This window comes from Narcine bancroftii, chromosome 4 (assembly GCF_036971445.1).
Source record: "Narcine bancroftii isolate sNarBan1 chromosome 4, sNarBan1.hap1, whole genome shotgun sequence".
Lineage (NCBI taxonomy): Eukaryota > Metazoa > Chordata > Chondrichthyes > Torpediniformes > Narcinidae > Narcine > Narcine bancroftii.
The window spans coordinates 263,244,846-263,272,521 of NC_091472.1; the positions used below are offsets into that span (position 1 = coordinate 263,244,846).

Below are 27,676 nucleotides of genomic sequence, written 5' to 3' on the forward strand. Positions count from 1 at the left end.
AGTATTTGGTCAGTTGAAATTATGTTCGGATTTTTTATGTTTGCCAAATTCTGTCTCGAATACTGCAGAGGTTTTGGCACTACACCTCAAGATACATTTGTGGAATGGGCATGCCACAGACTTATTTGAAGGATAACCAGGCTTATATTAGAAATTCGAGGGTTAAATTGATTTTGATTTCCAGATGTTTCGTTGACATCACATGAAAGATCAGCAATTATTCCCATCAAATCTGCTTTCAAAATATTGAGCCAAAGCAATGAAATGCTGTAGTTCAAGTTGTATAAATGTACCCTTTCTCCAGATTATCATCCTATTGTGGTCTTTTTTATATGTTATATATTTTAAAGATCTGGTGTCATGGGAATTGATGTGATGAACAGCTTTCTAATGCATTTCAACTCTTCTGTCTAATTTTGAAAGGAGTCATGTTTAAAATTATCTATTTTAGTGAATTCAGTGGTCAATCCAGCTTAAGAGGTACTGCTCATTGCATGAATATTCAGCAGACAAGTCTGGATGGAGTGGGGTGCAAAAAAAATGTTTCAGGTCTGATTCTTTCCTTCTGAACTGAAGGACCTTTGAGCCTGTTTTGCCTTCCGCAGATGCTGCCTGACCAACTGTTTCCACCATTCTATTTTTGCTTCCAGTTTTTAGCACATATGTTTTTCTTTCTCATTGCTCAAGGTCGCAGTACTTGATTTGATCTAGCTTCAGGTTGCACAAACTAATCTCTCTTTACCATTGAGATAAAAAATCATTTGAGCATGGTGTCAATGATCAGAAGCCTATCTGTAAGAATGTTGAAGGATTAATTCAAGCTCGATCATTGGATGATTTAGATAAGATGGCCTGGTTAACCTCTTGAGGAAAAGAAAAGGGCTAAAAGATGAATTTTGTAGTCCCAGTTTTGATAATTAGTGACCAGAGTTGGAGTTTAAAAAAAAAAAAAAAAAGTTTTCAGCATCTAACATTAAATGTTAAAATGGCAATGTACCTAATTTAGCAGATAAAATTAGGATGCTACGAAAAATAGAATTATGAAGTGGAATTGATTCAAGACTACTTTTATTGTCATGGAATAGTACAGAATTGTCTTTTGGCTGCCATAAGGCTGACATTGAGTTGACATTAGTGTGAGCGAAATAGAAGCAAAAGAGTCTCTTCAAAGATGCTGAGTGTCCATGGATTAGGTTCCAGTGGTTCCGCAGCTTCTGCAGACTCCTGTTCAATTCATTGGCAAACTGAGCCAAACCTCCAATAAAATCAGGAAATCTTCAACATCCAAGGTCCTTTGGGAGCCCTTCTTGCCCTCAGCATTCTCTCAAATCCAAGCTTCTGATACATGATTCTCATGAGCCAGTCTCCAGCAGCCCGTGCAGGTCTCCCAACTGCAAATAGCCCACTGCAAGTAGGTCCTTCAGCAGCTGAACTCTTCATTAGTCCACCACCATGGTCACAGTCCAATAGTGTCATCTCTTCTGCTGCTTCTCAATTTGGTGGGGGGACGGGGGTGTTCTCCCCAGTCCTGGTGCCGTGCACTCGTCTGCTGCTTCCTGGAATCTGCCACCCCTTGATATCTTGGCTGCCCAAGTAAAATGTTGCTGATATGAACCCATTGTTTCTTTCCTATCTGTCCCTTTGACTCAAGTTCATTCAGCAAAAATGTGTTGGTGTCATATTTTGCTTTTTCCTCCATACTCCTTGATCCTTTTAGCCAATAAGGTCATATCTTTCTCCCTTTTGAAGATATTTATCAAATTTGTCTCAACTTTCCATGGTAGGGAATTTCACTAGTTAACTGAATGGAAAAAGTTTCTTGCCTCTTTCCCAAATGGCTCACTGAGCCTTTAATCCCTTGTTTTGTATTTCGCAAACATAGGGAACATTCTTCCTGCATTGAACCTATCTAGTCCTGTCTGAATTTTGTCTCAATGAGATCCCCTCTCATTTTCCAGAATACCGATGAGTATAACCCTCACCAATGCAGTCCTCCATGTATCAGTCCTGCCATCTGAGTGATCAGTCTGGTGATCCTCTGCTGCACCCTTTCAAAAATCAAGCATTCTTCATGATTATTCTGGCACAAGCTTAAACTTGCATCTTCTGCCTATCAGAAGTGAGGGGTGGGTGGAAGGAAAAAGAAAGTGTGACTGGGGTTAAATGGGTGCTTTAACATGCTTGCAAATTTTCTGAGACAGTGGGAAATATAAGGGAGGTTGGTTTGCATGATGGCCTTAGCTCGGTAGATAACTCTGAGGTTTTGTGCAGTCTTGGGCAAAGCATTTCCTGCTCTTGGCTGTGATGCATTTGAACAGAATTGTGGAATATTAATTTTGTATCAGTTATGGAATAACTGGTCTATATTTCATTTGTGTTGTAGGTTGCCTTGTCCATACAACATTGCAGCCCTTCTAGCTTCTTATGCTGTTCAGTGTAAGTATGAGCTTAACAAATGGTTTCTCTTGCAAGGTAATTTTGCTTGTTTTTATGATTTGCATTCAAAGGGACATTGCTGTTCAACATCCTCTTCAGTTGTCGCATTGCTCCCTACCTCAACTTTCAGACTCACAAATGACCATTCCATTCTTCATCATATGCTCTCTGCATTTGTATCTCTCCTGTTTCTAATTGCACACGAGTGTAGCACACTTTTATCCCCAGAATTCAATCCGATGGCCTATTTCATAAGGATTGAGACAGTAAATTAGAAATGTCAAGCTGGTCTATTATTATCATCATTCAGGTGCATTGCCATTTAGCATGAGTGATCATGTCTCTCCATCTGTCAGTCTCTGACCCTCCAAATTGTAGTTGTTGCCTCCCCTGTTCTTCGGTGAAGGCTCCATCTTTGAGTTGAGACTGTAGTTGATGTTGAGTTCATGATCATACAAGGGAAAAATACTGAAGTGGTTTCCCGTTGCTTTCTTCAGTTGCAGTGTCCATACTGAACGGATAACCTTGGCCATTTATCAGCAGATTCATCTGCCCACTGTTTTTAGTTTTACAACTATAAATGCCAATTTGTAGAACCATCTGCAATCCATGGCTGTACATGACCCTGACTGGGAGGCAAAACAGGAACTACACCTTGCCCTGTAGGCTATCAGAAGCCTTACATCTCCTTTTGCTCAGCAATTGTGTGGCACTGACACCAGCCTAATATAGCAAGTCAAAAAAATCTAGCAATTTGTGCCAAACAAACACCTGTCTCAAATATTTACAGAATTGTGTTGTTTGGCCTTGGTTTTCCCCAGGGACTTGTATGATTCCTGGGTATTGCATGTTTCACTGGCAAGACGTCACCAGATATGGTAGCACATTGATATATCATTTGATGAATGACCCTACTATCCCCCTATCACCCTGAGATTCTTTTCCTGCAGCCCATGCAGAATCTCTACTTGAGAATAGTGTAGACTGTATTCCAGAAAAAGATGTGTAGACAAAAAAGAAAATGTAAACAAACTGCACAAATATAGAAGAAAAAAAATTGGTAATGTGTAAAGTGATGGTCCTTTTTTGGGGAATATATTATTTTTGATTTTCAAAAACTCATACAAATGCAAACAAACAATGCAATTTCTTTCAACAATAGTATATAAGATACTATTTTTCCCCTACCCCTCTCCCCTCCCTCCCACATTCTAATTCAACAAAGAACAGATACTAAACATACAAAGAACCTAATATCAGTAGTCACAAACTCTAAAGGGAACTTAAGAAAAACCCAAAGAAACTTAAAATAAAAAAGATGAAGTTTGATGGAGCTTGGAGGGTAAGGAGCTCGTGGACCTCTTTATCTTCCCAATTTGTAGGTTTTGCAAACGAGACTCTTGGAATTTGCCAAGGTGGAATAACGGAAGAATTCAGCCACTGAAGTTGGAATTCGAGGGCCAAACCCTTCGGGACCATTGCCTGAAGAGGGCGCACAAAATCAGTGAACCGGTGCGGACTCGAAAGGCCAACATGGCCTATTTCTGCTCCGTAAATGGTTATATGGTTATGAGGAACAAAATACAAGAGCACGCCATCTGCGCCACAATCCATTTCATTGATCTCAATCATTTCACTACTGGCATGTATTGTTGCATTTCCTTTATTCAGAAGGGGTATAATATCTGTGTACCAATGTGTTTCAGATAGGGTTGCCACACCCTAAACAAATGTGCCAGATTTCTTCCTTAAATTGTACATAATTTTGACCAGAGGGATACAACTCTGCATTTCAGTATTTAGTTGGGAGTCGGACTTCCATGTGACCACTATACATTTCCTGGCTACTGCCATGGCAACTGTCATGGTATATGGATAGTTTAAAATTTGTGTCCATAATGTTTCCCAGAATGTTCAATTCCAGATCTTGTGGCAATTCCATTTCTGTGGTATTTTTTTTAACCAGAATGTCCCCAGGTCCTCCCAGAAGGATCTCACCTTTACACAGCCAGGTTGAATGGATATAGGTTCCAATCTCCACACCACACCTAAAGCACACTTCTGAAATTTCTGATTTAGATTTATGTAATTTTTGCAGTGTGAGGTATAGTTGATGCAGGAAATTGTATTGTTTCAATCTGTACCTGGCATTAATAACTATGTCATGCTGTCCAGACACAAGTCTGATCAGCACTGCTCATGAATTGTTGTGTGCAAATTCTTCTCCCACCTTTCCCTCTAATTGTTTCAGCCTGGCTTCTGGTCCTCACTTTGGAATAGGAGATGCATCATAGAGATGAACTTGCATGTATTCCTCTTTTAGAATCTCTATGTCACTACAAACAGACAGGGCCATAAATGGTCCCAAATGATCCCTTAAGAAAGATCTTAGCTGAAGATAGCAGAAGATAAAGTCATGGTTCCTAAGTGAGTCTCTGAGTCTGTTGTTGAGGAGACTGATGGTGGAGGGATAGCAACTGTTCCGGAACCTGGTGGCAAGAGTCTTGTGTCACCTGTACCCTTTTTGTGATGGCAGCAGTGAGAACAGAGCGTGTATTAAGTGGTGTGGATCCTTGATGATTGCTGCTGCTGTCCAATGGCAATGTTTTATGTAGATTCTCTCAATGGTGGGAAGAATTTTGCCTGTGATGTACTAGAATGTGCCACTGCCTTTTGCAGGGTATTCCACTCAGAGGTGCCCACATCCCAGCTGTGATGCAGCTGGTCAGCATGCTTTCCACTGCACATCTGTAGATGTTTGCCAAAGTTTCAATGTCATTCACAACCTCCGCAAACTCAGAGGAAAGTAGAGGTACTGACATGCTTTCTTTCCAATGATATTGGTATGTTGTATCCAGAAAGATCCTCTGAGGTTGTGACTCCCAGGAATTTAAATTTGCCCACCCTCTCCACCTTGAACCTCTAATGATCACCGGATTGTACACCTCTGGTTTTTCCTTCCGAAAGTCTCCAATCAGCTACTTGGTCTTGGTGACATTGAGGAGAGGTTGCTGTTGGTTCACCATTCAGCCAAATTTTCAATTTCCCTCACGTATGCTAACTCTTTGTCCCTTTTTATGTAACCCACTATTGTGGTATCAGCAAATTCATAAATGATGTTTTCATACCAAGCCACACAGTCATAGGTGAAAAGTAAGTAGAGTAGGAGGCTAAATATACAGCCTAGTGGAGCTCTGGTGCTGATAGAGATTGTGGAGGAGATGTTCTGGCCAATCTTCCTGATTGGGGACTGGAGGTGGGGGGTAGGGAAGAAACGCAAGGATATGTATTTGGGTCTTATCAACCACAATCTCATTGGTGAAATTTACTTGGGAGGAAAGCCCTTCAGCTAAGGATGCAGTCCTAGCCTGATAGTGTTAATGGAATTGTAGTTTAAAAAGTCAATAGGTTTATCTTGAGAGATTTGTTACTGGCAGTGCTGTTGTGGAAAGAACAGACATGAATTCAGCAATGTATCACCCCATAGTTTAATGCATGTTGTCTGGCTTTGAGGGCTGTTATTTGATAGAAATGCAGGTGCTTGGTACTGATGTGTGGGTTTAAGACTGCACCCTGGTTGATATTGAGAGTGCATGCCCTTGAAGAGGACTGGCAGTAGGTACTCTTCATGATGTTGAAGCAAGCTCCCCATTTCATGTTTTGTTGCACATTTCTCCCCAGCCCAGCAATTTCTATATAGAAATGTTTGACTCAAAAGGGACAACAGCTTCAATAACCTACCACAAGGTCATGAGGGAGACAGTAGTATCTGTGCAGTCAATACATGAAGCAGGTCCCCAACATTGTCCTTTGCACTTTCTATTAGTGAAGAGGTAGCTCTAAGTCAGTGCTGTGGTTGTGCAACTGCCCCTAACCCACCCAATAACAACCTTTGCAGGCAGCGTCTCCGCACCAAGCTGTGGGTGATTCACTGCTGATGTTTCACTTGTGGAGGCAGAAATTTGGACCAGATGAACCTTGAAATCTCTGCAGCTCAATGACAGGTGTATTTTAGTTTGTAGAATGATTAGCAATTTGTTGCAGCAAATGCTTATGTAAAGTGGTGGGTGTTTGGATCCTTGAGACAGTAATGGACTCAGAAATTGTAATGTATTTAGAAAGTCCTTGAGTTGGGTCTTAGAATTTGCCATGACAAAAGGTTGCTGATTAAGAATTAGCATTTCAAAGTACAGGCAGTCCCCAGGTTACAAACTATTTGTAGGTAAGTCGGAACAGGTACATATGGTTCTTGTTTAGCATTTTCAGTGTCAGTTCGTCAAATGTTTATAGTATATATTTTACCTTTCTATACAAAAAAATCAGGATTAAAACTTAACCCTTACTGTTGATCCATCGATGTCTTTCATACCAGAAAGGACATAACATTATGTACATGCATGGATTGGGGCACAATTAAGGGAATTTGAGGGAACAGTTCTAAAGTAAGAGTTGCCCGTAAGACTGATGTTCGTAACATGAGGACTGCCTGTAGTGCTAATCACTATGGACTCTTGTGCTGTAGAATAATAGTTATCTGGAAACTCATCCATATTCCAAAAGAGTAGATGATGGAGTCATATTTAAGCAGCACAGAGAATAGCCCTTTGTCCCAATTTGTCCATGTTGAGCAAGCCCCACTTGTCTGTGCTTGGCTGATCACTTTCTAACCCTTTCCTATTCATTTATCTGTCCAAATGTCTTATAAGTATCTTAATTGTACCTGACTCTACCATTTCCTCTTGCAGCTTATTTCATAAACTCTTACAATACATAAAGGTGGATAAATCCTCAGGGCCTCTCCAAGTGAATCCAAGAAAATTGTGTGAAGCCAAGAAAGAAATTCCTGCACCTTGGCAGTTATTTGTATCATGGTTAGCCATAAGTGAGGTGCTGGAAAACTGGAGATTGGCTAATGTTGTGCCTTTAGAAGAGACTCCAAAGCAAGCCAGGCAATGACGGGGTGAAAAGTGGGGATGATGGATGAGATCCTGTCAGGCAGGGTCAACCTGCAAGACAAGTTGATTGGGAAGATTTGCTATGGCTTTGTGTACAGTAAATCGTCTCACAAATTTGAATTTTCTTGAGAGGTGAACAAGTGGATTGGTGAGGGCAGGATGATGGATGCTGTTCACATGATTTGAGCAAAGTCTTGATAAGTCCTAGAAGGTCTGGGTTAGGAGTCAGATGGTACTATTGGAGGGTTTTTTTAAGATTGGAGCTGTGTGACCAGTGGTGTGCCATGTAGATTTGTTCTAGGGCTCCCATTTGTTATCTGTATTAACAGTTTGAGAATGTGGATGATATTGTTATGAAATTTGGATTATGCAAATTGGTGGCATGGTGGCCAGTTAAGAGGTTTACCCAAGTCCAAAAGGATCTTGATCAAGTGGGAAAATGGGACATGAAAAGGGAGGTGGAATTTAACTTGAACAATGTAAAGTGTTGCATTTTTGAAAAATTAAACCAAGCCAAGGCTGGTACATAAATGGTAGGGCCCAGGGAAGTATTGTGGAACCAATATACCTTGGTTATAGGTAATTAATTGGAGACTGAAGGTAGCAAGACAGTACATAGGATGATGAATTGTTGCACACTTGACTTGAATGGTCAGGGCATTGAGTGCAAGTGTTCACATGCATATTATACAAGATGTTGATGAGACCACACCAGGAATATTGTGTGCATTTCTGGTCATCGGGTAATAGGAAGGATATTATTCAATTGGCAAGGATGCAAAAAAGATTCACAAAGATGGCACCTGAACTGGTGGGATTTTAGTTGCAAAAGACTGGAGTTAAGAGAATTGTCCAGTTCACTCTGAATGCCATGAGAGAAAGGGTAACAAATATTGGAAGATGAGAACAGCAACTTATTTGGAAGAAAATATGAGAAAATGTAGAAAGGAAAAATAACATTTGTTCAAGTAATATTCTAAGCTCCATTCAACGACATCATTCATGATGCAAAAGCAATAACTTGCCTTTCAAAATGAGATGGCGGCAGATACCTCCACCATTTAAGATTAAAAGCTTCAAAACTTGCCAAAAATTGAGAGTTGACCTTCATGGGTCAATAGATTTGTAAAAAGATTTAAATGTTAGGGACTTCAATTTAAGTTCTTTATTCGAGTTGTATAGTAAATATTTTATAATTGACACAAGCAACTCTAGATAACAGTTCTTGCAGTACTAAAATATGTTTGCTGAGGGATGAGGACAAAAATTAGTTATCTTGGTCTCATTAAAAATTTAATGTATGCTTCAATGGTGAAGGGAAGCCTCCAAAAATTTGAGTAGTGTCTACGAAAGAATGAAGTAAATACAGCATTAGTGTTTGATTTCAGAGCATGAGAGATTTTTGCTTCTAACTATATTTGTTTTTTCTCCAAAGCGGAACTGGGAGACTACAACAATTCAGAGCACTTGCCAGGTTACCTCACCGATTATTCCTTTATCTACAACCAGCCTCAAGACTTTGAAAAAGAGATTGCAAAATTGCATCAGCAGCATAAGTGAGTTGTGCATTTCTACCTACTGGAATTCTTTTTGATTAAAGCATTTATTTATTCTGTGTTTCTCTATGAAAATTAATTATTTCTTTTAAACAGAGGACTCTCTCCAGCAGAATCCGAATTTAATTACTTAAACACAGCCCGTAGCTTAGAACTTTATGGAGTTGAATTGCACTATGCAAGGGTAAGTTTAAATCTGGCTCATGTCACGTGATTTTATTGTCATCAATTTCTACAAAGTATGGTTAATTATTTTTGCCTTCAAATTCCATACATTCTCCATAAATTTAATGAAATCATAAACTTAATTGAAAATCTTTTTACTTTTAATTTCAAATAATACAAGATCTGAAATTGGGAATCAAGATCACATTTGTTGGTAACCTTCATGCATTTTGATCTGTTAGCATTGGATTATAGCATTTAGTGAATTTCCATGTAATGAATTTTCAGGCCATTACAAACTCGCCATAAGCATGGTCACAAAAATTAGATGTCACGGTTTCAAAATCAGGTATCTGCCGCCATCTCATTTTGAAAGGCAAGTTATTGCTTTTGCATCATTAATTCACAATTAAGTTAAAACTCATTTCAAGTCTAGAGGTTCATCTTAATAACTCGTGTAGTACAGCAGTAAAACTGTACAGATTACATTGTTAGTATTAGAATTGGGGGGATAGGAAAGGAGAGGTTGTAGAGTGCATGAAGAGAAGATATGATGGGAACAACTCATAAAATTTCATCTTATTTTTGACTTGAATGTTTGGAATTCTCTTTCCAGGAGGCTGCTGAGTATATTGATAGTTTTTTTTATATATCAAGGGAAATGGTAGCTTTACAGGCAAATAGCACATAATTTCAAGATCATCTATGATGTTAGTGGGCCAGTACAAAGAGCTGAATGCCTGTTTTTATTTGTCCCTGAAAAAAATTGCAGAAGTTACCAAATGTGTGCCCTATGATTGTAACTGTAACTCAAGTTGAATTAGTTATATTTTGCCACAAATCTGCATTGTATTGCAATTTTTTTTAAACCCAGAGATGTTAGGAAGCTAAAATAAAATCAGAAAATGCTGAAGCTATTCAACTGGTTTGTCAATGTACAGTGAATTTGGCCAATGGTAATTTCAAATTTTGTTTTGTATTTAAAAAGAATACTGGTATGAAGTTAAATGCACAATATATATTTAATCATTTGTATGAATAGTTAGATCTGTTTCATTCATGAATTTCAAAGATTAGTTCAAATACAGCTTTTGGTTGAGTGTATTAAGTGCTGTCAAGTCTGCTAAATGCATTGGTGATTGTATTTTGTAGAAGGATGCCTGTACATGTAATGTTCACTGTTGACTTCATGAGATTGACTGAGATGTCCATTTTTAAATTTAGTCTGGTATTCATCAGCAATTTGAAGCTATAAAATATGTTGTGTGGCTCTTCAGATGTGAACATGATTCAATGAATGAATCCTTATTTCTATTCCTGATGCAAGTGACTGGCATCTTGACTGTACTCCAACTGGGATTTCCCTTGTGGCATTGGACCTCAAGTACAGCTAGTACTTAGATTTATGTTGCAGAAATCAGGATTGGTGCCATTGTTTCTGCAAGCATAAATTGATAGGGGAAGGGTTTGGGGCAACAATGTTTAACATCAAATACTCTGGATAGACTGAATTTGATACTCAGGAGCCTGGTCAGGGTCCTTGATGATTTCTGTCATTACATCCTTAATAAAATAACTGGGTTTTTGCAGGCTTTGATGTTCCACTAAGCAATTTGACTAATATGCGGCTTGTTAACTGACGAATAATGCTTATCGAACTCTAGCTTTTTGTTGATTTTTTTTTCTTAGATTGGGAATTGAGGATATTTTGTGTAGGGGTAAAGATGTAGAAGGCTGGTACTGTAGATTTGTGCCTTCATCTTATCCATCGATTATAGACCTAAAGTTTGATATGAAATTATCTCCTTTTTAGGATCAAAGTAACACAGAAATCATGATTGGTGTGCTGTCAAGTGGGATTGTAATTTACAAGAGCAGGGTACGAATTAACTACTTTCCATGGTAAGAGCTCTCTCTGCCTCATGGTTTTGTGACTAAATTTTTTTTTTATCATCCTTGCTATCTTCAGGCTGACGTCCATTTTCTCTTGTACCTTTGTGAAGCACCTTGGCACATTTTTTGCTTTAAAGGAGTTGTTCTTTAATGTTGATTTTCAATTTTGAAATAAGCACGATTGTTTTTTTTTTTTGCAAGCTTAAAAATGAATTAATTCAGTTATGTATTTGAAGCATATTACCAAACTTGAATTCAACTAAATCCCAAAATGCGATGAACTCTATGGTCAAGAGGTACATTGGCTTTGTCAGCAAAAATTTGGATGTAAATCCTCAATTGTAGTAGGATATTGAAAGGGAAAAGAAATCCTTTTGTTTTTCCATTGCACATTTCATAGCCTTTATTTTTTGGTATCTTGTGTGGTAAATGTTCTGAATATAGTTGACTTTGCATGAAGAATTAAGAGAACTAAGGGATATGGGGAAAAGGCAGGTAGGTGGATACGAGCCGATCAGCCATGACCACCTTGTGTGGTGGAGCAGGCTCATGTTAGGTCTGCTTTGTTCATGAATGAGTGAGACAAACACCAGGCTGAGTCGAAATCAGGGTTCTTTGTTCTTTATTACCGGATTGTAACACTTGCGACTAAACATGTTAGTCGGAGAATGCATTCTGCCGTTATCAGCAAAATGGTGATTTTTTATACCCTTGGATACATGCTTAGAACATCATCATATCATTACTTGTCCAATGACTAAAACTGTTGCTATCCTTTCCCTGCTAGCTTCCTGCCTCTCAATCCATCAATGTCTCTCTTATCTTGTAAGTACAAGGATGCATTTACATCTTGTTACAGCCCTGTACATTCCCATCTCATGATGTTTTACCTAACAGGAGTACAAGGACACCTCCCCTTCTTGTTACTGCCCTGTACAGGGTAACTCCCTACACATTCCCATCTCATGATGTTTTACCTTACACTCAACAGGCCAGATAGCCTACTCCTGCACTTATTTCTTATGTTGTTGTGTTCTAAGAACTTGACCAAATATGATCAATGCAAGAATCAATAAGTAATTGAATCCTTCAAATCTGATACCTTACGTTTCCAATTATGAAAAATGCTCGGGACTGAATGAATTTCGGTTAACTGCATTTTTCAGATAACTGAGAAATGGCTTTAAGCAGCCCAGTAGCATCAGCAGAATACTTTTATTGGCTGTCGCTGATCCCCGACACCTCTCCACCACCAGCGCCAATCCTGCCCAAGAGGCCACTCTCCTTGACGCTGGGACAGTGGAGAACCAAGCATATTGGAGGGTAAAGAAGAAATGGAAAGTGAGAGGAGAGAGTGTTACCTGAAACGAGGACAATCTCCCCATGCGTGCCTGACTAGCCGATTTCCTCCCGTCACTCACTGATGTTACCAAACTGATGCTAACAACACATCAGAGTTCCACATGAGCACATTGGGTGAATTATTTTTTCAACTTGTGCCACAATATTGCCGTTAAAATTCTTTTTGGATAACTGAGATTTTGGTTGTCATTTTGGATAATCGGAAATGTAGTGTATAGCAATAAATCACAGCTAATCTGATGTTGGCCTTATCTATTTTACTTCCTCATTTTCTCTTTAAAAAGAAAAATTAGATCTCTGTATCTGACTAGGCCTCCACAATCTCTAGAAAGCAGAGAAGAAATTTGCCCTCATTCCAATCTCATTAGGTCACTCCTTATCCTGTCAAAATTTCCCATCATTGTTGAGTGCCCCTCCAAAGGAAAGGTCTCCACACAAATTCTATCAAGCCACTTTGTGATTGTACATTTCATTAAGATCAATATTGTAAACTGCAGGGAGTATAGGTCCAATCTTAATCTTGGTAAATTAATCTCATTATAGCAAAATAATTTGTGAATATAATTTGCTCTTTCACCTAAGCTAATCCTTAGCTAAGGAGACTGAAATTGTATGCAATGGTGTATCAAAACTTTCCATCTAATCAAATCATTTGCAATAATGGACAGAATCTCATTTGTCTTTCCAATTGCTGTGCAGGCATGCAAACTTTGTGTACTGTTCATACTTGGAAAATCACTCTCCGTCATAAATTTAAGAAATTAATGAAAATCTAACAGCAGAATATTATCTCAATTAAAATATTTTTTTCTATATGAATGCATACAGCAAACAAATAATTAAAGTTGTTAATCTAATGCAAAACATGTGCATTTATCTAAATTTCAATTCTTCTGTGAGGCTATTAAAAAAAATGGTTAAGATGAACTACTGTGTGTAGTTTTGGTCACCACACACAAGGGTGTAATTGTCCTGGAGAGTGCAGAAATGATTCACCAGGTTGTTGCCTGGATTGGAAGACTTTATTTCTGGACAGAGATTGTTGGGCTTGTTGGGCTTGTTTATCCTGAAGCAAAGACTTTATTTCTGGACAGAGATCGTTGGGCTTGTTTTTCCTGAAGCAAAGATTGTTAATTGAAACATAAAATTTGAGAGTCAAAGATAATCAAAGGTCAAAAAACTTTGATGGTGGAAATATCAAAATTGGGGGAGAGAAAGGAGTTTTAAAGGTGATTTGAGGGGTAAAGGTTTTACTCTGTGGTTAATATATGAAATGTGTTAATCAGATACAATTACTACATTTAAGAGGCATTTAGAAAGACATAAATAGGCAAGGCTAGAATGATGTCCTCTTGGGTAAATGCAATTAATGTAGATACCAAAAGGCCAGTTTCTTTGAGTATATCGTTGCAACTATGCCTCTTGACAAGGCAAATTCAAATATTGAAATTTCTGTTGAAAATATCTAGTTTTCTTGAATATTGGTAGTTGAAGTAACTTTGTAAAAAAATTAAAAAAAAAAAAAATTCTGGTATTTGTTCAAGGTGATTGGTATTGGTACAAGGTGATGTAAGGAAGAAAGAGGTATCCTGAATTTTTAAAATTTGACTGTAATCCATCCCAATGTAAAGGTTAAAATCTTGTAATTTTGCGACTATCCCTTTAAGAATTGTTTGTAGTGTTACCATAATTACTATGACATCATATGTCATAATGTTCAAATGTATGAGGAGCTTGCTCTCATTCTTCGGAGAATCAAAACCGATGTAAGCTCTTGAGATACCTTTCTTTGAATTAATCTTATTTTATCTTATTTCATTTTAATCATCTTATTTTGTTTTATGATCGTTTTATATTATGTCTTTAAATCTATCTGAATGCTTTGTTTATTCATCATTATGAAAGCTCAATGCGAAGTTGTGCAAGATGTTTATTATTTTTATCAACAAATTAAAGCTACTTACAGCTGCAAATACGAAGTTTGATTTATTGGAAATAAGATAGTAATTTGGAATATAGTTGCTTGATTTCTGTGAAGATGACATTGTTTTGAAATTGGGAATTTCGAGAACTTGGAAAGTGTCATCTATACCCAGGGAACATTGCTTGTATCTTTTTAATATGGAATTAGCAGTGTTTTAGAATTTGGCATTACCTATTGATTTGTGAAGACAATTGTTTAAGCAATAATTGCCTTGAAAAAGTAGAGCTTTTTGATCGATCGAATTAAGAATTTTCCTTGCGTTTTCAATGAGATTTTTCAACTGAAGCCCAAGAGCAAAATAGCCATGTGCTGTGAAAATTATTTTGCCACTAGAAAGGAAAAGATTAATTGGTGGATGACTGAGGAGAAGTGAAGGGAAATTAGTTTGTACTGGTCACTCTTACTGCTTTTAAATTTGAAATTAATATTTTTAAAAACAGCTTGGCTTTAATTAAAAAAAATCAATGCAAATAGCTTTACAAGATGGTGTAAAGTTTGTGTGCAGTTAGGTAGATTAGAAGTGTAAAGAGGCTTGTGGTTAAAGGGAATATATTCAAACAATATCGCCAGACCAGTTACATACCGAAGAGTATTTTAGAGTTTTGAAACTTGAGGAAAAATAGAATTTGGTAATTCACAGCATTAATGGTGGAGGGATGGCAGGTGATGACCTCCATTATTGTCATCAATTGATATTGTCATATGCAGTTCTTATTTTAATTGATTGGAGGGGAAATACAGTTCATAAATTATTTTTGGGATCCATAACTGTAAATCTTTAAAATGGAAAGGATAACAAATGGAGTTGAAATTTTTATTTGAAAGCAAAGATAAATGCCATGGTCAAGACATGGAAATAAACAAGCAATAAGTTGATGGAGGGACAGGCAACATTCATGTAGAATCAATATTTTGAGTTGAGACCATTTATTTGGGACTACCCAAGATACTGATGATGTGATACAGTTGTTTTCTTTTCCATTTAAATATATAAAATATTAAAATTCCCTGACTGTTAAAAGCATGATTTATTTTTTTTGGATGTGAGGATGAGATTTGTGAAATCGCTAATAAATCTAAACAAATGCAGTGAGCACAAAACAGAAGAATAATTCATGCAGGACATGTGCAGAAAATATTTTTAAAATTACTAAACTAAGTTATTCTGACTGAAACTCCCAGAGCGTAAACTCCTTCACCTATGTAACTGTGCTGGAATTTTTTTTTTAAAGTTGATTAGATGGTAGCAGAGGACGAGTGTCTTCCTCTCCTTTAAATGCCTGGTGAAGTTTCTATCGTTGGATTATTAGTACAAAACTAGTTAGCCCACATTTGGAGTATTGTGTGCAGCTCTGCTCCACACACTCTTGGTAGGATGTGGAGGTTTTGGAGAGGATACGGAAGTTATTCTCCAGGATACTGCCTGGATTGGTGTGTATTAGCTATAAGGAGAAGTTGGATAAACTGGCATTTCTTTTCCTCCAAAGGCTCAGGGGAAACTTGGTAAAATTGAGAGGCAGAGAGAGTTACTGTATTTCCTTGGGTGAAAATAATAGAAGAGGAAGGTTTAAGGTGAGAAGGGGAAAGTTTAAAGGAGATTTACAAGGCAAGTTTTTTTTAACTGCAGTTTTGGATGCCTGGAATGTGCTGCCTGAGCGTGATCAGCACAGATATTATTATGTTTAAACGGCATATTGACAGACATGAGCAGGAAGGGAATCCCACAACTAGAGCCCACATGCAGGCAGATCGGATCAGTTTAGAATGGCATCATGGTTGGAGCTAGTGTGGTGAGCTAAAGGGTCTGTCTGTCCTTGTGCAGTTCTGTTGCAACCCAGGAGGAAGCATTTACATGGAAACTCAGTTGAATTCATTATTTCAGATAAAATCAATTTAGTAAAGTGTAGGTTAATAAAACTGCCTATAGAAATTTGCCTTTGACAAGTTGCTTTCTGATCAATGCTTTGATATTTTGTATACATTTTTTGTATAATGACCTAGAGCAAGCTAATGCTTTTTTTAACATTTGTATTTTAAGTGAGGCAAAAATAGTTGAGCTTATTTTTAAATTCAAATTAAATTCCAAAAAAAAGAAATTAAATATGTTCTGCAAATGCGTTGTGCAGTAAAAATGAAATTAATCAATCATCTATTGAATTATCATTTTATTATCTTAATTAATTTTATACTTGGAAGCCTGAATCTTTCCCCAACAGTCTTGAATTCAGATATTTTTCTCAAGCTTTGCTGTGTTCGAGTTGACACATACCATCTGAGTACACGTAGTGTCATAGGATTCAGAAATACCATCCAAAAAGGTACAAGTTATTCTTGATTTGTTAAATTACACTCGAAATTCTTTTTACTTGAATCTTTCCCACAATGTAACACAAGTTGACAAAGATGAACTATATGCCTGTCGACATGTTAAATTAACATCAGTCGTGGAGAAGCCAATTAGTCACCAACACCAATCTGCAATTGGTGGTCAGAAAGTACTTGATGGGGGATGAGGGGGGTGGAGCATGATGGCGTAGGAACAGGAGGTGGAACCTGAACTTTCCCAGGGATTTAATCTAAGCCCGAATTAAAAAGAATTTTTGGAAAAAATTATTTTAAAATCTTTGGAAGATTCGTAGACAAAAATTACTATGGTCAGTATTGGGAAGAAAGCAGCTAGAGTAAGTAAAATGCAGTCGACAGAAATGTAGATGATGGAAGAAAAAAGGCCTACCTTGAAGTTGGAGCCAGAGACTCAAGTTCCAATGCCTCCCTGATCTGTTAAATTGATTTCTGAATACATGTGCCTAGCGCCACCTCCCCAGGGAGCTGGAGAAGATGGCGCTGGAGTCGGACCCATCTCTCTGGAGGTATATGAGGAAATTCTATGCAGGCGTAATGGGGAGCACCTGCACGAACATGGCTAGGAGGAGCCTATGGAAGGATGACATCATAATGTCCAACACTCTTCCCCCTACTGTGCGGTAAATGCTGACTGGGCCCCTTTGAACTAATAAGATTACATCAGGCCCAGGACTACAAGTGAGAATTAGAATACATCTCATGAGTAATTGTAATTATAAAAGGGAAAGTAATAATAATCAGAGCACATAGTCCTTAATGTTCAGGTGGTCTTTTTTGGACCACCTTGTCATGGTTTGCTGTGCCAGTCTTAGCTTGGGTCCCATAGATAGTCAGGTCAATGATCGATGGCTGGTGCCCACCTTCACTGTCCTTCAGTAGCAACTGCCCATCTTTGCTGCCCTCCTGGCTGCATGTCTCAGTTACTGGACCCCTTGGCTCCGCGATCTTCTCTACGCGCCCGCCCCCCCCCCCCCCCCCCCCCCCCCCCCCACTTGGCCTGATGGTCGGGGCAGGCCACAGCAGACCTGGTTCCATGTACTCCAGCTCATGATGCAGTTAATGGACTTTAGTGTCAGTCAATGCTCGTAATTGGTCAATGTGTCACTTCCACAATCAGTTCCCCACGAGAACAGAGTATGATCAGGGGCTCAATTTTTGTAAGATTACTCCTACCACCCATGGGTCTTTATATTGTCTATAATCTTGTACCACAACTATCTCCCCCACTTCCAATGTTCTAGGTGAGGTCTGTGGCGATGCTGGTTTTTTTTTTTGCAATCTGAGATCCAGATCTAGATGAACTGTGGACAGCCTGGTCCACAGGTTGCGGACAAACATTAGTTTTGCTAGGGTGCGGCGTGTTTCTGTACCCCAATAGGAAATCTGTGATTTTTGTGTGTCCAAGAGGCATTTAGAAATTTCATGGTTTTCATTGCTTTTTTGAATGTTTATACAAAATGTTCTGCCTCCCCATTAGTACTTGAGTGATAGAGTGGGAACAAAATATGTCCGATAGTGTTCACACACTTAAATTTTTTTAAATGTTCTGATGTAAATTGAGGCCCGTTGTCCATAATTAATTCATGAGACAACCGTAAGTGGCAAAGTTAGCTCATAGACAGTCAATTGTGGGATCTGCTTTGGTATTTTTCAGCTGTGAAACCTCTGGCCACTGGACTGTGCATCCACAGCTATTAAGAAAGTCTCACCCATGAATGGTCCAGCGAAGTCTACATGAATCCGATGCCAGGGTTTGGATGGCCATTTCCATAGGTTAGCTTCGGCTTGCGCCATTTTTAGCTGCATTAACTGACATACTTTGCATTCTCTTACTGTTGTTTCAATGTTTCTGTCTATAGATGGCCACCAGACGTGCATCTGGGCCAGTGCTTTCATTTATACTGTTCCCGGATGGTTGTGGTGTAGTTCTGATAACATGGTAGCTTGTCATTTGGCTGGAATAATTGTACAGGTACCCCATAGTAAACATCCTTCTTCGACTGGTAGTTCATGGCAGCGTGTGTGGTAAGGTTTTAGATCTTCTAGAATGACTTCAGATTCGGGCCACCCATTAAGGGTGAAGTATAGGATATTGCTTAATGCTGTCTCTATTCGGGTTTCCTTTCTGATCATCTGGGCTGTAATGGGCAGTTGTTGAAGTTGTTCTTGGTTGACGGCTGCTGCCTCTGCTCTCCATTTAATGATTTCTTCTCGTTGTTCTGTCTTGGGTAGCGCATGTGTGATAAGGCATCTGCATGGCTGTTAAGTGTTCCTGGTTTATGTTTTATGTCATAGTTATATGCCACTAGTAGCATGGCTCATCTTTGAATTCTGGCTTCAGCTAATACTGGTATACCTTTGTGTGGCCCCAGGATTAAGAGGCTTCTTGTCTGTGATCAGGGTGAATTTTCTTTTGCACAGATATTGGTGGAATTTTTTTTTACACTAAAAATTATTGCCAATCCTTTTTCTAGTTGAGTGTAATTCTGTTCACTTGTGGTTAATGTTCGTGAAGCATACACTACTGGTTGCTCACCTTTTTCAGTAATTTGGGATAGTACCACTCCTAGACCCACTGGTGAAGCATCCACGGCTCGTGTAACTTGGTTTCTATGATCGTAATGGATCAGTACCTTATTTGTTAGTTAGAATTTCTTTTAGTTGCTCGACTATGTATTTAGTTTGTGTTCCAATACCATGTTTGATCTTTCTTGAGTAATTGGTTCAGCGGGCTGCATAGTGTAGACATATTAGGGATATGTTTTCAGTAGTGATCAACAAGTCCTAAGAAGAACTGTAATTCAGATTTGTTGGTTGGGTATGGGATCTTGTGAATGGCTTCTGTTCCTGCTGGATTCATTCGCACCCCCTCATTGTTGATTGTAAACCCAAGATATGTTACTGAGGGGCGCATGAAGACGCATTTGTCCTTTCGTAATTGTATATTAGCCTGCTGTAGACTGGTCAAAACCTTTTCAAGGTTTTGTAAGTGTTCACTGTCGTTTTGGCCCGTGATGATGATATCATCTCAAGTCCATGTCGTAATTTGTCCATTATTGCTTGAAAAATCGCACATTAGGCATGCATGTATAAGGTGAATAGTCCCAGCTGGGTATTGATTGTCACATATTTCTTTGATTTATTTTTTGTCCAGTTCTATCTGTTGATATGCTTGTGACAATTCTAGTTTTGTGAATTTTTGCCCTCCTTTTAGTGCTTAGAACAATTCTTCTGCCTTGGGCAAGGGATGTTCAGGAATTTTGAGTGATGGATTGATGGTGAATTTGTAATCGCCGCAAATGCGAATCTCATTGTTTGCTTTTCATATGGGTACGATGAGTGCTGCCCAATTTCTGTATTATGGTTCTAATGTGCCTTCATGTTTTAGTCTATTTAATTCAGCCTCAATTTTTCCTTTCATAACAAATGGGACTGTTCTGACTTTGAAAAATTTTGGTTCTGCATTACCTTTTAATTGCAATTTGGCTTGAAAACCTTGGATTTTTCCCAATTCTTGTTGGGAAACAACTGCGTGTTTGTTGAGGATTTGGTTGAGTTCTGGCTGGGAGGTGTCTGTGGTTTACATTTACTATTGAACCGATTTCCAACCAGTCTAGGGGAATGTGTTGTAGCCAGTTTCTTCCAAAGAGTGCTAGTCCCTGGTATCTACGATGTAGTGAGAGAGTGTTTTTGGTTGTCGTTGTTTGCATTCTCTTACTGTTGTTTCAATGTTTCAAACATTTTTCAAACACTTTGATTCTGTCTTCTGTAACAGATCTTAGTTATTTCAGTTGTTTTTACCGGGAGGCGTGGTAGCAAGTGTTCCTTTATATGTAATGGCATGAGGGATACCTCTGCCCCTGTGTCTTACTCCATCTTCAGGGGTGTACGTTTATTTTAGCTGTGTATAGATTTCTGTATTTCCTCCATTTATTCCTCGGATGTGTAATATCACAGGAGCTGAAATTTCAGGAGCTTGAGTGCTTTGCCACTCAAGGTCAGTCTTTGGGCTGTTACCATCATTGCTAGATTGCCTCTCTCTCACTTCAATTGTTTTGACTTTAGCTATTTATTTGCAGGCCACCTGCGCTTTAGAAGTGAACATTTAATTTTGATGTGTCCTTCTGTTTTGCAATGGTTGCATTTAGAATTTTTGAAGAAACAGTTTTCTGGTCGTTGGTTATATTTCCTACAACTGACGCATTGTTGGCGGGAAGACCTCCGGACCAGTGGGTCTGTTTGACCCACATCCAAGTTTTTATCTGCTATTTCAGAGCTGCAGGCAAACCTGTATGCAATATGTAATGTAACATCTTCATCCATTTCTAATAATTTTTGCCTTGCTTGGGGATTTGCCAGCCCCATCACTCATCTGTCTCGCAGTGCCTGATTTAGTAACTGCTCGAAATGTCAGTGCTCTGCCAGTTTGCGCAATGATGCCAATTCACTTGCTGTTTCTCCTGGTCCTTGTCTCCTTTCATAGAATTGTTGCCTTTCTGCCATAACTGATGGTTTAGGGCTTATATGGTTCCTTAGAGCAGTGCATAATTCATTGAATGTATTCTTCCCTGGATCCTCCAGGGCCAAGGTCTTAAGGAGGTTGAATGTTTTGCTGCCCATTATACTGAGGAAGAGGCCACATTTGTGGTTTACTGAACCTTCCACAATATTGTGGGCAATGCAATAATGGTTAAACCATTCTACATAGTTATCCCAACTTATACTTCATTTGAATTCCCCAAACTTTCCCTCTGCCATCTTGGTGTGCTTTCACCGTGATCTTTTGGAGGGAATTTTTCGGGTTGTTAGGTAGTCGTTTTCTACCTTCTGTTGTCTGCCTTCTCATGGTTGGTATATGGAGGATGTGTTAGGTTTGTTTCATTCCTCGTCGCCACTGTTTTGTATCCACTCACTCAATTATGACTCCAAGACTAACATGGCTACTAACACACGTGGGCGTCATGATGTCCAGCAGAGGGCGGGCTTATTCCCATTGGAGAGCACCTGCACATATGTGGAGAGGAGGAGAGAACCCTGGAATGGAGATTCTATAGCACTATAGTTGGTTATGCAGGCAGAAGAGAGGAAGTGCAACCTGAAGAAAAGCTGTCAGATTCCTTAGAATCATTATTTGGCAGTGAACAAGAAGATGAAGATCAACAGAATTCAGATGATTCAGAAGAAATGAAATATAGAGGAGCATTAGGTGGCCTTCTGAAGTTTAAAAGACTAATTTCAAAAAAAAAATCTAAGTTAATGGTGGAGCGATTTGATAAATTACAAGATAATATGCAGGCTATGCACTCTAATATAAATGACATTAGACTGGACATGAAAAATGTGGTTCCTGATATTGTTAAATTTAAAAGGAGAGTTAAGAAGGTTGAATTTGACGTTTAAAAATGCAGAAATTTGTATGGCAAGAGTGGAAAGGATGGAGAATTCAGATGCTTTAGGATAAGTAGAAGAAGGCAATGATGGAAAAAATGGATATATTGGAAAGCCATAGTAGACATAATAATGTCAAGATTGTGGGCCTCAAGGAAGATACTAAAGGAAATGGTAACTCTGTGGACTTTTTCAAAAATGGATTCATAAAGTTTTGGGAGAAGATCATTTTTCCAAATGGAATTGAATTAGAAAGGGCCCATAGGGCATTAAGGAAGAAACCACTGGCGTCTCAGCCACCTAGACCAGTATTAATTAAGTGTCTTCACTATCAGGACAGGGAATAAAAATTTTAAGACTGGCAATTGAAAAGTCAAGTCAACAAGCTGGACCTATGGTGATTGATGGAAATAAAGTTTTCTTTTATATGGATTTGAGTGGAAATGTGGTGGAGAGAAGGAAAAACTTCAACTCTGAAAGCAATTCTTGGGGGGTGGGGGGGGAAGAAGGGAAGCTTATAGATCTGCTTTGCGATTTCCAGCAGTGTTGAAAGTGTTTATTCTGAATTATCATCCAAAATGTTTTTGAAGACGAAAGAGAGGCAATTTTTTTTTTGCTGAATCCCTTCCTTGGATTAAGGAGGAAATTCAAGAAAGTTTGGAAGGTTCTAGTTCTGGTCGAGAAGTCCATAGAGAAGAGCTGCAGATACAGTTTTCACCAAAGAAAACTGCACCACTTCAAGTTGTAAGCCATGAACAAGGACCCTTAGTGATTTGAGGAATAGACTTCTTATTGTCATTTGTGAAAAGATATTTGATGTTTTTTAATTAAATTGAGTATTTTCCACAGGTGGGAGATGGGGTTGTTCACTTGTTTGGCTTTTTGTGGCTACTGCCACAACCCATATGATTTTAAGATAATGGATAAGGATAACAGTTTAATTTTTTGTTGGTTTTAATGTTAACGGGCTTAACAATACGATCAAATGTCAGTTTATATAAAAAAAAAAATGAAAGTGGACATTGTCAAGTATATCTCGTATAAAAGCAAAGAAAGAATATTTAAAATTAAAGTGGGATTGGGGAGGTCAAGTGGCAGCTGCATCTTTTAACTCAAAAGCTAGAGGAGTAGCAATTTTAATTAAGAAAACATTACTGGTGAAAATTCAAGAGATTACAATGAATACTATGGGAAGATATAATATAATTTGTTGTCAAAAATATTCTGAAATGTGGACACTCATGAGTATTTATGCACCAAATGTTGTTGATGAGGATTTTATCAGGGAATTTTTTTTTTACATTTAGCAGAATCATGTGAAAATATATTAATAGGAGAGGATTTTAATTTTTGTCTAGGTCCAATATTAGACAAATCAATAAAGTCAGTAAAAATTAAAGCAGCTAAGAGGACACTAAAGCTGATGAAATAATTAAATTTAATCGACGTTTAGCATAGGTTGAATCCTACAGAAAAGGATTATTCTTATTATTCTGAGACATGTGTCTTATTCAATAATTGATTTATTTCTGATATCAGCACATTTACAAGAATTAAATTTATAAAATACAAGGCAAGAATTTTATCTCTATTCTCTATTAATGACATCTTCAATTTCTGAAGAAGGACATTTTCAATATAGATGGAGTTTTAACTCCTGTTAAAGAGTTGATTTTTGTGATTTTTTTTATATAAGAGAACAAATCCAATTGTTCTTGGAAATAAACTCAAGTCTATGGAAAATAAATTTATTATATGGCATGTACTTGAAGTATATTTAAGAGGACAAATAATAAGTTATGCTAAAATTTAAAATAAAGACTAAAAGAGACTAACCAGATAGAACAAGAAATAGATAATTTGGAAAAGGAGATACAGAAGAAAGCTACTGAAGAACAGAGGAAATCTTGAATTAATAAGAAAGTTCAAAACTATTCATAGAACAGAAAATAATTCTAAGAACTAAACAGATAATATGAATTAGGAGAAAAGTACATAAGGTGTAGCATAGCAGTTTAAAACAGATCAGACGTCTAGAACAATAAATGCGGTTAAAAAGAAATCTGGAGTAATTACATAAGCCTCAGGAGAGAAATGATTCTTTTAAGGATTATTATATAGAATAAAATCAATCTGAATCAGTTCAAGATAAGAATAAGATAAATAGACTTATCTCAAATAAATTTACCTAGTTTAAATGATCAAGAAAGAAATTATTTAAATTGTGATTTTTACAGTAAGAGAAATTACAAATATAATGAGTTCATTTCAAAGTAATACATCGGCAGAAGATGGATTTCCAGTAGTTTTATATTTTTAAAAATTGAAAGATCTTTTGATACCTCTTTTATTGGAGGTATTAAATCAAGCAGTACAAGTTAAATCTCTGCTGGATTCCTTTTCAAATGTAATTATTACTGTGTTACCAAACAAAGATAGAAATCTGTTGAAACCAACATCATATAGACCAATTTCATTGTTAAATGTAGATTATAAGATAATAGCTAAAATGTTAGCAAATATACTGGCAAAATATTTACCAAAACTAATACATCTGGATCAAACTAGTTTTGTTAAGAATAGGAAATCTGCAGATAATGTTGGGAGATTGATTTGTTTTATACATTTGGTTCAAAAGAGAGGAGATTTGAGTATAGCTGTAGCTTTAGGTGAAGAAAAAGCTTTTGATAGATTAGAATGGGATTTCCTGTTTAAAGTTTTGGAAAAATATAAATTAGGATCAATATTTATAGACTGGATTAAAAAGATATGTAAGGAACTTGGTGCAAAAGTTGTGACAGATGGTCAGGTTTTGACAAAATTTTACTTAACTAGATCAAGTAGATGGGTGTCCATTATCAACAGCTTTATTTATTATAGTAATTGAACCATTAGCTGAATTAATAAGAAATGATCTGAAGATTACTGGCATAAAGGTGAATCAAGAAGAATGTAAAATAAATTTATTTGCAGATGATGTTTTGATTTATCAGATCCTTTTAAATCTTTGGGCCAGTTAAGTTAAATTAAAAGAATTTGGAGAAATGTCAGGTCATAAAATTAATTTGTATAAAAGTGAAATTATGCCATTCATTAAGGGAACTATTTTTTTTTTAATTTTGATTTTAGATGGCCAGGTATAGGCATAAAATATTTAGCTATTAGAGTAGATTCAAAAATTTTTAAAAATTATTTAAATTAAATTAGTTATCATTGTTAAAAAAAAGTTAGAAGATTTAGAAAGATGGGATATATTGCCTTTTACATTAATAGGTATGGTAAAATGTATTAACATAAACATTTTTTAATTGATTCCAATTGATATTCCTCAAAAAAAGTTAAAGAATTAAATGCTCATGTATGAATATTTTTATGGAAAGGAAAAATCATTAGAAAAAAATAACATGGAAATGGGATCAGGGATGTTTGCAGCTCCCCAATTTTATGAATTATTGTAAAGCTGCTCAACTGCTGATTATTAATGCAATGTATTACTGAAAAAAATTCAGCTTGGGTAAATATAAAACTTAGTGAAATAGGGGAAACAAAACCTTTAGATTTTATTTATAAATGGAATGGGAGAATGTTGATAGCAAATAAGGAAACTTATTTTAAAACATTTATTGGCATTATGGAATAAAGTTGATAAGGAAAAAGGAGGATCTGGTTGGATGTCCAGGAAAACACCTCTATTTCAAAATAGATTTATTTTTTTTTATGGGAAATTGGTATCTAAAGATTTGGTAATAGCATGGTATTAATAAGATTAAGGATTACTTTGAGGGAGGTAAATGTATTATGTTTAATAGAATGAAAGAAAAATTTAGTATATGAAAAGACTATATTGTCATTATCAATTTTTTTTTTACGAGAAACATTTGGTCAAAATTTTTAATTGTCACCAGAAACAGAGGTAGAAACATTCTTATGTAATGGGAATATAAAGAAATTTATTTTAAGTAATGTATAAATTATTACAAAAGAAAGCTAAGGAATTAGGAATTCATAAATCAAGGCAAAGATGTGAAGTAGATTGAATATACAAATAGATGAGAGAAAATGGACTGATATATGTAAAAAAGTTATGAAATCTACAATAAATGTGAGATACAGACTAGTTCCATACAAATTTTATCACCAGTTATATCTGACACCTCAAAAGATAGATAAATTGAATCAGATTGACTTAGATTTATGTTTTAGATGTGAACGAGAAGTTGGAACTCCTCTGCCTTCTATTTGGCAATGTCCTAAAATGACACCTTTTAGGTTGAAAATAGGTAATTTTTTTAGAACAAATAACCAGGGTTAAATTTCCACATGATCCATTGTTATTTTTATTGGGAGATATTAAAGAAATTAAATTTAAATTAAAACTGAATATTTATCAAGTTAATTTTGTGCAAATTGCATTCGCTATAGCTAGAAAGTGAATAGCCATATCTTGGAAACTAGATACAAATTTGGGAATGGAAAGATGGCATGCTAAGGCTCGGAGCTATATACCACTTGAGAAAATGGTAAGAGCTCTGGTCCCTTTCTTTATTTTTCTTTCAGTAGGAGATTAGTATGGCATGTGGGGGGAGGGGGGGGGAAGAGTCTAGGCAGATCTATATTTCTATCTTTTTTTTAAAATACCACATGTATTAGGATTTGAATTATATACTGGAAAATGAACTAATTTATTGTGGCTTTAAATCTGTAAATAAAATATTTTAAAAAAGCACTTGATGAGCATGAACTAATTTGCTAGAGTCGCTAGCTTTGTCAAAGATATGTTAGTTCTAACAAAACTAGCTGAATTTTGTGAGGATGTTAATGTGGACCTGGAAGCAGCTATAAATCTCTTTCATGGTCTTTGAAGAGGTAGTTGTTAATTAAGAAAATAATGCAAGCACAACCACATAATGAAAATCACTGATCAACCGTGAAGTGTAGACATGGCTAAACTTGTGGAAATGTCCCAAAATTTTCAATGACTGAGCTACATCTCTGTATTGGAACTGAAATAATTTGATGTGTTAAAAATTATGTACATTATTCTCCATTATTTCAGAAAAATCTGTACCAACATTGATTTCAGTGTGAATATTTGAAGATGTTGTCTGTTGATACTTCCTGCAGCATTTGAATGCACATTTTCAAATACTGTATGCAGAGTTAAAAGTACACTTAGAGTTAAAAGTTAGTACTTGGTTTCATTCTACCCTGGTTAATTGCCCTTCTGAATATATTCTGGGTTTTTTTTCTCTCTCCTACCCAAAATCTTCCCTTGATCCTATTTTGCTTTTGTTGAAGATATAGGTCTTGTCTCAGACTGATGGATCTCTGGAGTTGAGAAGGATACTTTTTCATCTTTGACTTGTTTTGTTAAATCATATACAGAGCAAGGCAGAGAGGGCTTTGTGACATCTAGAAAACTCGTTGGATTTTCTTGACTAATTTTGTCCATGAAATATTTTTATCTATTTAATTCAATTGAAGGACATTGTTCAATTCTTTTGAAAAGTAATGGGGGAAGTTTTCTAATCATAGAAATGTTTATACCACACTTTTCAGGCTTTGTGCCAATT

General features: G+C 36.9%; 1 protein-coding gene across 6 annotated transcripts in view; it reads left to right on the forward strand.

Moving 5' to 3' along the window:
* The window catches only part of ptpn4a (protein tyrosine phosphatase non-receptor type 4a), a 201,329-nt gene that overhangs the window by 66,309 nt on the left and 107,344 nt on the right, over window positions 1-27,676 (forward strand). For all 6 annotated transcript variants that reach the window (XR_011356614.1, XR_011356617.1, XR_011356616.1 and 3 more), the window contains exons 8-11: window positions 2,384-2,436; window positions 8,827-8,947; window positions 9,044-9,131; window positions 10,926-11,014. Coding sequence is in view for 1 of the 6 variants with exons in the window: in XM_069934869.1 (XP_069790970.1) it covers window positions 2,384-2,436; window positions 8,827-8,947; window positions 9,044-9,131; window positions 10,926-11,014 (351 nt within the window). In the remaining 5 variants the exon portion in view is untranslated. The remainder of the gene's footprint in view (window positions 1-2,383; window positions 2,437-8,826; window positions 8,948-9,043; window positions 9,132-10,925; window positions 11,015-27,676) is intronic.